The sequence below is a fragment of the Hermetia illucens genome, chromosome 6 (genome assembly GCF_905115235.1).
Source record: "Hermetia illucens chromosome 6, iHerIll2.2.curated.20191125, whole genome shotgun sequence".
Lineage (NCBI taxonomy): Eukaryota > Metazoa > Arthropoda > Insecta > Diptera > Stratiomyidae > Hermetia > Hermetia illucens.
In genome coordinates this window covers 10,322,281-10,336,603 of record NC_051854.1, presented here as the reverse complement: position 1 = coordinate 10,336,603, position 14,323 = coordinate 10,322,281, and the positions used below count along the sequence as shown (strand labels likewise).

The 14,323-nt window shown below is 43.9% G+C and overlaps 1 protein-coding gene across 2 annotated transcripts in view; it reads left to right on the top strand.

The window, feature by feature from the left end:
* Window positions 1-14,323, top strand: part of LOC119658567 (multidrug resistance-associated protein 4-like) — a 95,161-nt gene that overhangs the window by 48,006 nt on the left and 32,832 nt on the right. For both annotated transcript variants that reach the window (XM_038066012.1, XM_038066011.1), the window contains one exon: window positions 12,669-13,387. In XM_038066012.1, the coding sequence (XP_037921940.1) occupies window positions 13,203-13,387 (185 nt within the window). In that variant the 5' untranslated portion in view covers window positions 12,669-13,202. The remainder of the gene's footprint in view (window positions 1-12,668; window positions 13,388-14,323) is intronic.

The window sequence follows — 14,323 nt, the reverse complement described above, 5'->3', positions numbered from 1 at the left end:
TCAGATGATGATTTGCTTAGAGCTTTATCAGCTTTTGGTATTTCCATGAGGTATAAAAGATCGCATCCACAAGAAATGCATACAAATAACTCTGATCTGAATGATATGAAGGTTGAGGACTCTTTTTAGATATTTGGTATTGGAGATGTGATACCTTGCTGCCACCTATCTTATCGCAAATTTCAATTAGCTCTGGTGGCATTCAATATTTTCTTGAATATTTTCTTCCCCGCAGATTAATATCTGCCTTTATGTAGAGCTATCTGGGCCAATTCCTTATAGGTAGGCTCTAACGCTTCTTTATAAGCACTTACAGAACCCTGAGTACGCTCTTTTCCTTCTTACACTCGACACTCGACTGGTAAGGGTTTCATCTCGGCATGAATGACCGTAGAAATAAATTCTAGGCGACTCTCACTAATGCCTTCCTCCTTTATTTACAATTAAGAGCTTGTTCTGCTGTAATCGTTTGGTCGCCACGCTTTATTGCATAGTGTCCCAATGCTTTGTGGTCGCTACGTTTGTCACACATTTCCAGTGAATTGTACGATTTTGTGTTGAAATTAAGGAGGGCGTCCATATGAGCTGGGAAAATTTTATAATCTCCATAATAAAGTTGTATTGTAAGAATATCAAGAGCATAATTAAATTGATACCTAGGTTGATTGCCTTGCTCTGAAGATTTCTCATCTTGATTTGGTTTGCCCTGTTCGATTTTACTACCGAAAAGTCACTTCACTTCACTGCGCTGCCTCAGCGTTGTTATATCATTTGTATTGGAGATGATAAAATCTTAAATTACCAACCTTACGAGAGGTGCTGCATTTTTCGCTGTGAGGGGGACCGAGCGCACGAAATTGCACTGGCGATGGGGCCCTGATTGTAATAAATCATCCACTCTGTACCAAGCTCATTTTCTCCTCTTCTGATACCAACCCCTGTCGCGTGAAACAGGGACTGTGGAAGGAGATAATATCTTCCAAAAATTTCACTGTCCAGATTGCCCAGTTAGAGCACTAGGCTGTCGTATGGGAGGTCGCGGGTCAAATGACACTGGTGACAGTAGGATTTCTTTAGTGAGTTGACGTCGAATACCAGTCAACTCAGCTGTGAATTAGTACCTGAGCCAAATCAGGCTAATAATTACGGACGAGCACAATGCTGACTACATTGTCTCTTACAGGGTACCTGAATGAAGTGCTCTAACACACTTCAAGGACCTGATCCAATTGGGTTGTCGCAACGACCATTATTATTATTATATTATTTCAAGCTGTGAGATTCTCTTTAAATCAATGATTACAAAAACCCTTAGGCAATACTGGATGAGTGGCGAGGTTCAGGGCGTCCTCGGCCAGTTTTTGCCCACAAACTCACTGGGGAAGGGGACAACTGGTCCTCGAAAAACCGTGTGTGGGGACAAAAACTTGAACAAGAGGACTCATGGAGTTGTTAAAGAACTGATAAGAGTGAGTTATCGTTTGGGGTGCCTTCGACGATCTGTGATTCTTACATAACCTCAGTTGTTAAAGGGTGGTTCACCGCTTTAACGATGCTTGGAATGCTCATAAGTTCCTTTTTTCTCCGAGGAGTCTTTTTTCCTTATTCACAGAAGAGCCAATATTACCATTCACCAGTCGAAATTTCCAAAACATCAATTTATTCTATAAAAACTTATGGTGATTAAATTGAAAGATAAGAGCCGTGAGTTATTCTTGTTTGATCCGATAAATCTTAAAAAATAATGGGTGAAAATTGAATCACGATATAAGTGACACAAGTAGCAACACATGTTTATTCTTTAAAGATTATCGCTATTGTTTTCTTCTAAATCTCAGAACGATAACAACAATTGTGGGGTAAAGATAAATGTTTGCAAAAGATTCATTCATGGTTTATAGCAAAGATAAGATTTATCAAGTCGAATATGTGTTGTGATATTATGAGCATATAAAGGCTTGAAAAAAATAATAATCCTTGTAAATCACTCCTTCAGAGCTTTTTTAGTGAAATTCAGTTACTTTTTTGGTGCTGAAATTTATGTTCAAATCCCCTAAATTAACTGAACTTGAGTGAACGTCCAAGCGTTCATTGTTTGGAAAATTGCAAAAATAAAAGAACTCCACAGCGAATTCTCTGCCGCGTACCGCTCGCGCTCCTTGCACCTATTAAAGCACTCGTGGAGCACGCCGTACAGACTGTCAAGCTGGTGCTTAGTATCGCTCCACCACAGCAACTCGGCTCCAACTGAACCGGGGTGTTTCGACGAGAGGACACGTTGCGAGGCTACTCGGCCGCGGTCGCCTGGTGGACGTCAAAACGTACGCGATGCTCGCGTTTCCTTCCAATGCCGTCCGTCTCCTGGAAGAAAGGTTTCGGCCTGTCTAACGGGTTAATTTTGGGTTTATCACAAACATCCAGACTGAACACGTGCTCCCCCATGCTCAAACACCTTATAGGGACCCTAGTATGGTGGCTTCAGTGGCTTTCGGGTGGCATCTCGAATGGCTGAGCGGCGGCCCAGCTAAACCAAAGGCAAGACCAATGGCCAGGACGGTTCGTCGCGGTCCATAATGACTAATGACTGCCTTCAGTGTCCGATGCCAATATTCCAGCATCCCATTGGACTGCGAATGGTATACGATTGTCCTCAAGCGTTTGATCCAGGTAGCTTTCCGAGCTCGAAGAAGAGAGTAGATCCGAATTGCATTTCTTGGTCTGTGGTGATTACGACGGAAAAGCCAAAGCGTGGAATGCACTGTCGACAGAAGACCTTAGATCGTAATTGTGTTGTAATGTCAAGCCCCCGCGTAAACAACAATACTGGTAACGGATCGAGTCTCGCAAAAGATCTACAATATCAAGGTGTATGGTGTGGAAGCGCTTTCTCGACCCAGGAAGTACATCTGCTTCCTTACACTTTTGGCATGCAGCGCACTCTCTGACCCAAGAATTAACGTCCTTGTTCATGGACGGCCAGAAACATTTGATGGAGACTAACCGGTTCGTTGTCCGAATGCCGAGATGCGGAAGAGAGCCTAAGTTGTCAAGTGGACGCTTTGTCAGGCTCTAGTTTTAACGCAAAAATTAGAGATTTGTGGTCTGCGAGCATGGTGAACTGCCTGGCTTCCAGAGAAAAATTGAAGTATTTGATGCTCAGATACGCAGCTTGAGCATTGTGGGATTCAATCGCGTTGAGAAGAAACCCACCGGTTGCAACTTTGGTTCACCATCTTGTGAAGAGTAGCGACCTACAGCGGTATTTGAGCCATCGATGAACACGTTGCGCGGTTGCGGCCAAAACCTCCAGGGAACCGCCATCGACACATACGAGTGTTGCCTGCGTGTCTTCCCGAAGTAGCTGGCTGGAGACGCCATCGTTCAGCGTCAAATCCGTCCATAAGTGATTCAGCTTGCCTGTCTTAATTGCTGATAGGCGCCTAATGAACTATTCTTTAAGTCGGGTGGAGGAGCTCTTGCGCAGCACGTCGGTAATGTCCAGGCTTACCAGGGCGTGATTGAATTTAGTGACGACAATTGTGACGCCCGCCAAGATGAACTATGTCTCCAGCTGGAGGAACCACGCCTCCACCAAAATGGTGACACCCTAATTGAAAGGGCGATGAGGTCGACAGAAGGTCCCGCGACTTCCTTCCTTTCGCGCCACACCCCAGGGCTGAGGTGTTTAATTAAAGTATCCCCCACATTCCCGGATTTTGCTAGCATTGCGGGGAGTAAGCACGTGTCCACGGAACACTTCATGGTAAACTTTTTTTTTTAGGTTTTGGAATCGCTCTCCCTTCTTGGTCGTCTCTGGCCGCTAAGAACGGATGATTTGAACACTAATTTGAAGCCATTACAGACCCCACATTGGGCGCCATTTATGAAAACCATGATAGTCGAATAGAGATGACCATTCAGGTTGGCTCTGCCTCGGCAAAACTTTCCCAAAATCTGAAGGAGCGTGTAGGCGAAAGTAAGACTCGGCCTAAACAGACACCCCTCTAAAATTAAGTGCAGGGATTCGTGAGGCAAGAAGGGAACTCCACAGGTCGCACTTTGCAATCCGACAGTCAACCAAGATGGGCTTTTCTGGTCATCCACAATATAATAATTGCTACGTCCTTCTTGAAACAATCTAACTTTTCTTGTTGACTAGGAAAACTGCCTCTACTAGTTTGTCACAATCGCTATTTTCAAGAATTATTTACAAAAAAATATTTAAAGGTGGTTAAGGTCGTTATAAAGATTAATTGATATTTGCATTAGCGGCCTTCATCTACTTGCCAGCATTCACGTGGCACTTTTGCTATGAAGCGTAACTTTAGATATTTTGAGGACGTGGCCTGAATGGGAACATATTTCACGATTTCGCCAAACTTTTTGACAAATACGCACAAGAGAGCCGTAAAACTACTGCGAGATTCGTCAAAACGACTTTCCCCTATTGAGTTGTTGACGCAAAAATGTTGATTAAATACTGATTTACGAAATTTGGTGCAAAAAAGAAAAAATTAAGGAGGAATATTAACAACCGCACGTTAACAATTGTTGCCACTTTGATAACATTTTTAAAATTTGCACCCATAAAATCTCATTTTAATATCAAACACTATAAATCTGAAATACATTGTCACGCAAAACGTGCCACAAACTTTCCATACACAATGAAGATGCTAATTTGGCTGGCATTATTCCACTTGATAAATGCGTTTTCAGTTATTTTTTAAGATTACGCATATCTAGGAAAATTAATTCTAGTTCATAAGAGAGCTACAAGTGCATTAGTGCATTGCTCTTTGTTGAATGCGTCTAGCTTAATCTAGGCTGGGGCGCATCCATTTTTCCCGAAATATCGCTTGAACGTATATTGAAGACACGTTGTCGTGACACTTACATTACAAAGTGCCTCTTCGTCCCTCTGGTCTAATGGAGCACAAAAATTGTCAGTGGGTGGGTTATTTATAGGCTCCATTCAAGCTGTGTTTAGATGCAGTAAACGATACTGTTTGAATGTGCATTATGATAAATTTATCTTGAGGGTAAATAGAAAAGATGCATTCTCATAGAATTGATTGTGTTTGCATTGAAGACACTTTGTCTGAGGGCGGAGAACGTCATGAGGAGTGGTATCGGAGAATGAGTGGAAAAAAGATTGCTTCGTGCTCAGGATAAAAAAATCTCGAACGCAGTAGTAAACTAGAACTCACAGCAGGCGATATGATCTCCTTCCTAAATTTGCCTAATTGAAACTGCCTAGGGTGCATCCAAATTCCTGACGATAGAGGCAAATTTAGATGGATATATCCAAAACCAGGCCACAGTATCCAATGAATCAGAACGAACATCACTGACTCTTACAAAAATAAAACAAATTGTAATGTGATAACACCACTTTAAGTATAACCATGTGAACATAAACAAATCCATTCCCCGACAATCATTAGACCACGAAATTGATATCCCAGCAAGGGTTGTTTCTCGTTATTCATGCGAGATCGTCTCCTATCGACCACATCACAGTCGTAAATTGTGAAAGAGAAAATTGTCTAGGGCCTCCTATAGACTTCTTACATCCAACCAAAGCTAATTTGCTAGCACAGCGTCTGGGGCAAACACATATCGACATATGTGTCCTACTCATATCTCCGAACACTGACTGCCTAGAAAAGGGATATCTTAACTTCGCCAAGTCAGGAAGAAGAAAATTACTCTCACGCCAATTTCAGTTCCTAATGAAGTTCATTTATCAGAAGCACAGCGTCTTGCACGAGAGGCTGGACCACACTATGGAGCCATATACCCCGTATCAGTAAAATGAGACCAACAACGCAGGCTCCTATGGGAGCTAATGTGCCGCAATTAGTCATTATAGTTACGAGGCTGATGACGGGTGAAAACTGATCCCGATGTAATTTAATTGATTCTAATTGAGACGAGTGCCGTTCTATTCATTAGACTACAATTAGGGAACTAAATTGTTGTCAATTTGTTTGGTATGGAAATAAATTCAAGTGCGACAGTTTGTTTTCATCGTGGCGATATCGAAACTCAGGAAGGGAGAAGTGGCTCAATTGATAAATGAAGAATATTGGAATTTACTACTTAGAATTCATATGATCAGAGTCGGAAATTGTGATGAACTCGTGCTTTCAGATACAGTTTACGTAATCAAGTTGAATTGCGGAGCTGTGGTTATCGAATAAATCAAATCGTCTAAGCCAATCAGGGAAGTGGATACTGCTTAAGTGTGGCCTTAATTATACTATCCATCGCCAATTTTTATTTTCAGTGTAATAAATCGGAACACAAAGATCAACTAGGAGCGGAGTGAAGAGTGCTTTGTGTCGAAGGAATAAGTGGAAGTGGAGTGGACTAAGGCGGACCTGGTGAGGAAAGTTCAATGGGCACGGGGAATGGAAAGAGAAACGGTCGGGTTATTTCAATAAAGGGTTGAGGTACAAAAGGGATGAAGACTTCGCTGAGTTGGGAATTCCAGTCCACTAACTCCGGCGCTCATAAACGACGCATATGAGTGCCCTTCCATCCTAAGGTTATAAAAGCTTACCACCCCATGAATTGAAGTATTAACCGCAGCTACTGTACAGGTATGGTACTATATGGTCGTCATTCACCCCTTGATGCGGTAAAGCGCGGCAACCGCACTGAAATGCCCTTTAACCCCCTCCCACAATATCCAGAGACGCCTGCATTCCTCCTGTACTGTTTTGCGCCAAGCACCCCTAGAGCAACCCACACTCGTCCTTACAACTTCCTTAATATGTGACCTATCTACTGTCACTTCCGCATTCAAATAACAGTGTGTATGAGTGTCAGGCCTGTGCGCCGACCAATAATAATAATAATCGTTGGCGCAACAATCCATATTGGATCACGGAATTGAAGTATGTTAGAGCACTTCATTCAAGACCGTAATGGTACACTACAATACACCGTAGGAGGCAATGTGGTCAGCATTGCGATCGCTCGAGATTATTACCCTGATTTGACTCTGGCGCCGACCAAGTCCTTTGTTGAAAATAGTGTCGACGTAGACATGTGCTGACGAAGGTTTGGAGCTTTTGAGTAGCAGCGGATTTCACTTTCCATGCACTATCCCCATATAGCGACACAGAAAAAACACTAGCACAGAACAGACTCAACTTGATCTTGGTGTTGAGATAACTGCTTTTCCAGATTCTAGACAGAGCAGCGGATCTAGCGCTGTTAATGTGTCGGCCAACATCCAGCTTGGTGATCGTGTGATCGACTGCAAAGACCTAGTCCAGGTCACATCACCAGAGGATACCTGTACTGCGCTAAGGGAACAATTCAACCTTAGCAACCTAGAAGACAATGCCATCAAAAGGATGAAGAAGGCATATGGAGGTACACAGACCGCTATTTTTAGCTTGCCGGGCAAGGTAAGAATAGGTTGGGTCATGTGTCGACTTGGGGAGCAAATATTTCTCAAGTGATGCTTCAGATGCCTCGATGTTGGTCACTTTGCAGCAGCATGTACTATCGATTATGATAGGTCGAGAAAGTGCAGGAAGTGTGGTGAAGAGGGCCACCTTATCAAACACTTCACTAGAGATCCGCGATGCATGGAGAGCGGGAGTAGATAACCGGCACGTTGCAGGTGGTGGCAGGTGCCCGGCATATAGGAGGGAGCTGAATCGTAAAGCTAAATGAGGTTGATACAAATCAATCTCAACCATTGCGAGGCAGCTCAAGACTTACTCTCGTAAACCATTCGAGGGACGAATGTGGACGTGACGGTGATATGTGAACCGTACCACAATTACGTTGGTACTACGTGGGTGAAAGACTCATCGGGAAACGCGGCGATATGGACGTGTGGATGGCAAGCCATTCAAGAAACAATGGCATTTCCGGGAGCCCGCTTTGTACGGGCGAAAGTCAACGCGTTCATATCTATAGCTGTTATGCTCCTCCTAGTGCAGCATTAGCGCAATATGAGGAGATGCTAGACGGCTTTGTGTTGGACGCTAGTTATGTCAACAATAACTGAGGCCTGCGACTCTACAGTGCGATGACGCAAGTTCCATCACAGTAAGAAACCAAACTACTGGCGGAACCAAGAAATCGCGCTGTTGAGATCATCGTGTCTGCAAGCGAGGAGGCTTTACCAAAGGACAGAGGGAAGCCAGAACATCAGCAGGCGGAGAAAGAATACCGCGATCTTCGAAGTAGCCTTAAGAAGGCTATACGGGAAAGTAAGAGGAATGCCTTGAAGCAAATACGAACCCGTGGGGCGCTGCTTACAAGGTTGTAATGAACAAGATTCGTCGACAAAAATTGCCCCAAGTTATGTGCCCCCGACTCTTCTTCAAAATAATCGCAATCCTTTTCCTACAATAAGAAGAAAGTCTCATCCAATGGTTCAACAGGACTTCTTCACAATCCCCGGTGTGACCGTGGAGGAAATATGGGAGATCTGTGGGCGAATTGGGGACAATAAGGTTGCGGGATTGGACGAGATTCCGAACAGAACCCTGAAGTTGGCTGCTAAAATCAGACCCGCATGGTTCATAAGTACATTGAAATCATGCATGATTGAAGGAGTGTTTCCCGCTCAGTGGAAGAGGCCAACCGGGGTTGGATTAAGAGCACCCTGGCTAAACTGGGTGTCCCTGGTTACTTTCGGAGAGACTTCTTTAGAACGAGACGGACGACGGACCGAAGAAATATATTGTGCTAGCAGGTGTTCTGTACTAGGGCCCTTGCTGTGGCACATAATGTATGACGGAGTGCTCGGCCTTCTCGTGGCAAGGGAGGCAACATTGATTGGTTTTGCAGACGACCTGGCAGGTGTAGTAGTTGCAAAAGACCACCAGGACGTGGAACTGTATGCAAGTGAAACCATTCATGCTATCAAAGCATGGCTCCAAATGGTGAAATTGGACCTGGGGAAGATAAGACGGAGGTGATCCTTATTACCAGCCGCAGGAAAAACAAAACTGTCAAAATCCGCATGTTCGTGATAAGTCTCCGCGCGTACCCGCGTTCTTTGAGAATGCAACATTACTCGGTATGCAGCATTCTTCCTTTCCGTTGCTAACTTACATTCATCGTCAAACCAGCCGTTCCGATTCTTTTTTCGGCTGGGGTCAATTTTTCTTGTGTCCGTATTTATGATAACATTCTTCAGGTGATTGTGAAGATCATTTGTAGATGCTTCTTCTCCCGGATCTCTGTTGACTGCGGTTATTGCGGCATCCATTTCCCTCTTATAGGTGTTGGGGAGGGCTGTGTTGTAGATGGCTTCAGTGTTAACTCTCACTTGATTGTCAGGGAGGATTCTAGGTGGTGTTGTTATTTGAGCTCGGAGCACCATACCAACGAGGTTGTGATCCCAGTCTATATGTTCTGACATTCATCAAGACTGATAGTTGGTGGCGTTGGATCAACACGTGGTCAATTTGGTTGAAAGTTTTCCCGTCTGGCTTCGAGGGTTCGTTCTACTGCCTCATAGAAGGTATCCTTCTCCGACTCTGGAGTCTCCTCTGTAGAGGCTGAACGTTAATGAGGCTTATATTTCTAAATTTGCCTCGAAAGCGCAGAGTGTATAGCCGTTCGTTTATGTTTTCAAAGCCGATAGCAGCAGGTTTCATTTTTTTGGCTGACTAAGAAATCTACTCTGAGCACATGGTTTACTGGATGGCCGCTATATATGATATATGGTGTAGCGACTCTTCTACAGGAAACCGGTCCCTGTTCAACGCATCTCCTGTAACGGTGTTACATCAGCCCTATATTGGGACAGGGTATCGGCTAGCTTCTTGGCAGCTTCGTAACAAGTTGTTTTCCGTGTAGGGTTGTCAGCTCTACGCACCCCCCAACCTGGAGGGCCAGTTGGTACAATTTGTCCCGTTTTTAGGCGCGGGAGACTCGCCTTCATCCATATCCGTGTGCAGCTTTTCCTTTAGAAGAAGCTCCCAGCGGTCACCACGTGGATTTGGAGGCAGGATTTGGTAGTAGAGCTATTGGTGTTGGTTCAGCAGGCGTTTCCCAGGTTTTATGCTCCATCGTGGGTACCAATCCATGTTTCGCCCTGGGACCTATACTACCCTTTGACCATCGCCAACACTATGTCTACTTTATTTTTCCTAATGAGGTTTGCAACCTCATTTGACCCTATTCTTGAACTCTGCATATTAAGCTGGTCGCTCCTTAACATTCGTAATTAGTTCTCACAACCCTCCATTCCAACGAAGTATTGCGATGCGAGCAGCTTGCGCTGTTGGCTGCATGCACCGTGTTCTGCCTTCTTGCCTTTATGCAGTTTACACAGTTCGCGGCCTTGTGTTTGTTCGTACAATCTTTGTACGAATGGCCCTCTTCTCCACAATGTGTGTGCAATTCCGACCTACATGTCCATACTGCTGACATTTGTAGCAGCGGGAGGTATCCTGATAGTCCTTCACTCTATGGGATATCTACCCAACATAAATTTTACCCCTTTCAATAAGGTGCCTTCTAGTACTTGGGTGCACCTCGAAAGCTCGGTGCACTGTCGGTGCATCCCTATTTCCCGTCCTAAACAATGCACGGGTGTCTGCGCTGTTTTTTCCCGCGCCTAAGGCCTTTAGTGCTTAAAGGCAAACGCACTCCTCAAAGTAACATATAAATTGTGGTCCCGCGCGGCTGGGACTGGAGCGACCGGAGGTGGTTGATATTCGGTGTAAATCCTACATCCGCCCGCTCTGGCTCGGACATTTAATTCTTTCCTCCCTCCGCTCTCACTATCAGCACCAGTTGCATATCAGTTTAGGTTGAGGTTTTCTGGTTTTTACAGATGACTTTGATTTCATCCAGGACAAGAGGCAGCTCATCAGAAGCTGCCTCTGCCCTGGGAGTGGCGTTACCCAAGTGGTTAGCAGACGTAGTTCACTCCCTTGAATCATTCCCGGGGGGGAAAAACCGCCTAGTATTTCTGGCCAAAAGCCTGGAATTGAGAGAGCCCTGACTCCGCCATCCACTTGATGGCACACCGAATCAATTGGGGGAGAGACTGCCTGCTTAGTTGCCCGCAAAAATCTTTGGAACCAAGGGCCCATGGATGAGAAAAGTGAGAGGTAGTTACTCTTCAATTGGTGCGCTCTGCTATCAACTGGACGGCGGAATCAAGTCTGTCTCGCCTATGGTTTCTAAGAAGATATACCGTTTCAGGTTTCCCTCTACTTTGGCCGAATAGGTAATCGCAGGGGATGGTCGACATTAATGAAAGCTAGATTTTCTCTACAGCTTTACATCTGCACTAGTTTTGGGGAAAAGGGAGATGAGTAGTACATATATTGGTCACATGTGAACCAGTGTCCTTTTGAACAACTCCGTCCCCCAAGGAAAAATGGGGAGGTTGAGGAACCAGAAGCAGAAGAGGTATGAAGGACGGAACCAGATTATGTATTTTTGCAGCTCCGACTCGAATTATGCCTTAACATTGGATGAAATGTAAGATCACCTTAATGTTATGCAACAAATGCATTGTTGCATGTCCTAATCAATTGTTTCTTTGTATACACCTTGTACCTTTTCCATTGGGCTCAAAAACAATGTAGCATTCATCTAACCTCTCCTATTGACTTCGATTGAGCAGAGAATGCCTTTCTATCATTCAAAAGGTTAGATGAATATGAATTACACTCCCAAGTGGAAGATCTGAGTATCGCCGGCCGGCGCGATCGTAATGTTAATACGTTGCACCAACGAACATTTAAACATTCAATCGACAGCAATTTGAAGGTATTTAACCGGAATATCATTAGTAAAGCGATGCGATATCATAATGGCCATTACGCTTCATTTATAATGTGGGAGGTTTTGAATATATTAGCGATGACTTTCCTTTCATCTTGCGGACAAAAGACCGGGTCTACTTTCGTTGATTGCCAAGTCTCGTAACATGGTGGCTGCGGACCAAGAAAGTTCTAGGAATCCGTTATGCATTTCATTAAGTATGATTTATAGATGTTAGATATTTTGATAGAAGACATTATGGAAATGCATTCTCCGCTTAACGACTATTTGCGTTCTACTAAATGGTTTCAAAGAAGTGTTAATTTGGATAGAAATGACACTTAAGAGTTTGGAAATCTCAGGGCTTTTCTCAGACCCCAATTGAGCCCTGTGGTAGACGGGACCGTGGGCTTATCAGATTCTCAAGAATCATCAAAGATTCTTGGAAATCTATTCTAATATGATACGGCTATGGTAATCCATTGCCGGTGCACGGATGAAATAGGCAACGAACAATGGGAGAACTTTGTACTCCTATGGAAGCTTGGGTATGTTAATTGCCCCGGCAGACTTGGATGACTTTTAACTTTCCATGAGTTCTCCGCTTGGTAAACATGATAATGGTGATATTGTCTTGAAAGTTCCACAGTCAATTCAAGGTAAGCGAGGTTATCTTGCACGCGATGTGATACTGAGTACGTACAATCAAATATGTAAATGCATTGTCTTAAGCTCCGGTGGAGCTTGCGAGCAAAGCGACTTGGATGCACTGGGGCACTCTTCCGTAAATAGTTTTCTTGTTTACTTATTTACTTTTCTTTGGGAAAACCATCTTTTAATTCGTCATACCTGGTTTAAACGTTACAACTACCTTAAACGCAATCTTTCTTCTCATTTTCTTCCAGATCACCTTGGCTCCAGCGTAATCATCTCCATCATCCCCAGATTTGGGCACACAACCTAAATGACTTTGTGATTTTTCTTTGAAATATCCAGATTAGCTTAGTCGTCATGATTTTTATCTGAATGCAGCACGCCGCACATGAAAGATATATGATTCCAACGTCTATTTGCGAAAGTTTGTGTTTAGTTGGTCCGTTCGGAGAAGACCAGTATATGACAATAGCCGGAAGATTAGAAGAGTCGTGGAGGAGCTTATCTTCCAAACTGAAGTAGTTACACATAATTTAATAAAGTTGATAAGAGCGATCCGTGGTGATAATGGCTACGGTGGTTGGAGATATCTAATTCATTTGCACGTCAAATCTCAGCCAGTCGAGAAGTTTGACTATGGTGGCTCCAGGAAGGTTGCATTTGTGGTTAAAGAAGTGATCAACGCAATTCAAGTGAAAAGTGGAACCAAATTCCAAGTCTTCAAGTGAGTGTTTAGTGCGGGATTTTTCGTAAAGGTGTATCGATTTTAAAAGTTCCCGGTAATAATGGAAGCTATACAACGGACGCTACCCCCCAATCCAAAAGATGAAGCCAACTTTTTGTCGGAATTGTTATTTGCATGGACAGTGCCGATTTTCAAGCGTGGTTATTCGAAAACCTTAGATATTGCCGATCTTTTTCAACCCCTGCGTGTTGATCGGTCTGAATCGCTGGGCGATCGATTAGATAAGTAAGTAGAACAGAATGTTTTTGATAATTTCATTTGTTTGTTTAATTAATTTAATTGCCGCAAGTGTGCTATTTTTGCGTAGACGATTGTGTAAATGCTGATAACGTAGCGTAGGAGCTTCATAAAATGGAACTTTTTTGAGTTGCATTAGAAAATGAAATGTTATGTGCTCCACTGGATGAAGATGAATGGGTGAATTTTCAACCTCACCCCCTGTGTTGGCGGCGGTGAGGAGGGCATAGGGAAGGAAGCGGTAGGCCACCTTCTCTTTAACACCTTTGGCGTACTCCGGCGGCCCCGCTGAAAAGGCAATCGTGCCTCAAGATGGCTTTTTTTGTCATAATGTAACTGGAGTATAGGACATTCACACAGTTAGACTGTGCTTCAGTTTCACTATCAACGCTTTGCAAGTGATAAGCTCACGCCAGGAGGACAAACACAACATGAACACAGACACCCGTGACGAACCCAGAAGCAAGATTGAGAGGCTGACACTTTATCCCCTCAACAATTGCGCCGTCAATTTGTCGTAATGTTAAGGTTTAAGAAAAATACTGTCAAAGAAAGTTACAGCGCGGCCTAGAAGAACGACTGCATCCCTTTAAGCATACCTATTAACTGTAGTATGTGGATCAAACCTACAAGTGACAGGAATTTTCATATGTTCCCTACTTCCAAGTATTTTAGCCTTGCACCTGGTGTTAAGTATTCTTCTAGTAACCTTAACTTACTTTTCACCAGTGCTGGGCACTGGCGGCAAGGTGAACGTTTAAGCCCCACTCGAGACAGGGAAGGGGTGCTATGGAAGGAAAAACGGAAGGTCCTTTTTCTCCAACTCCGTTCAAAAATCGCGAAGGGTCTCCCCCTTAGAAAAGCTAAAGCGAGGAGGGAGGGTATATTGATATTATCATGGTAAAGATTGATTTCCCAATGACA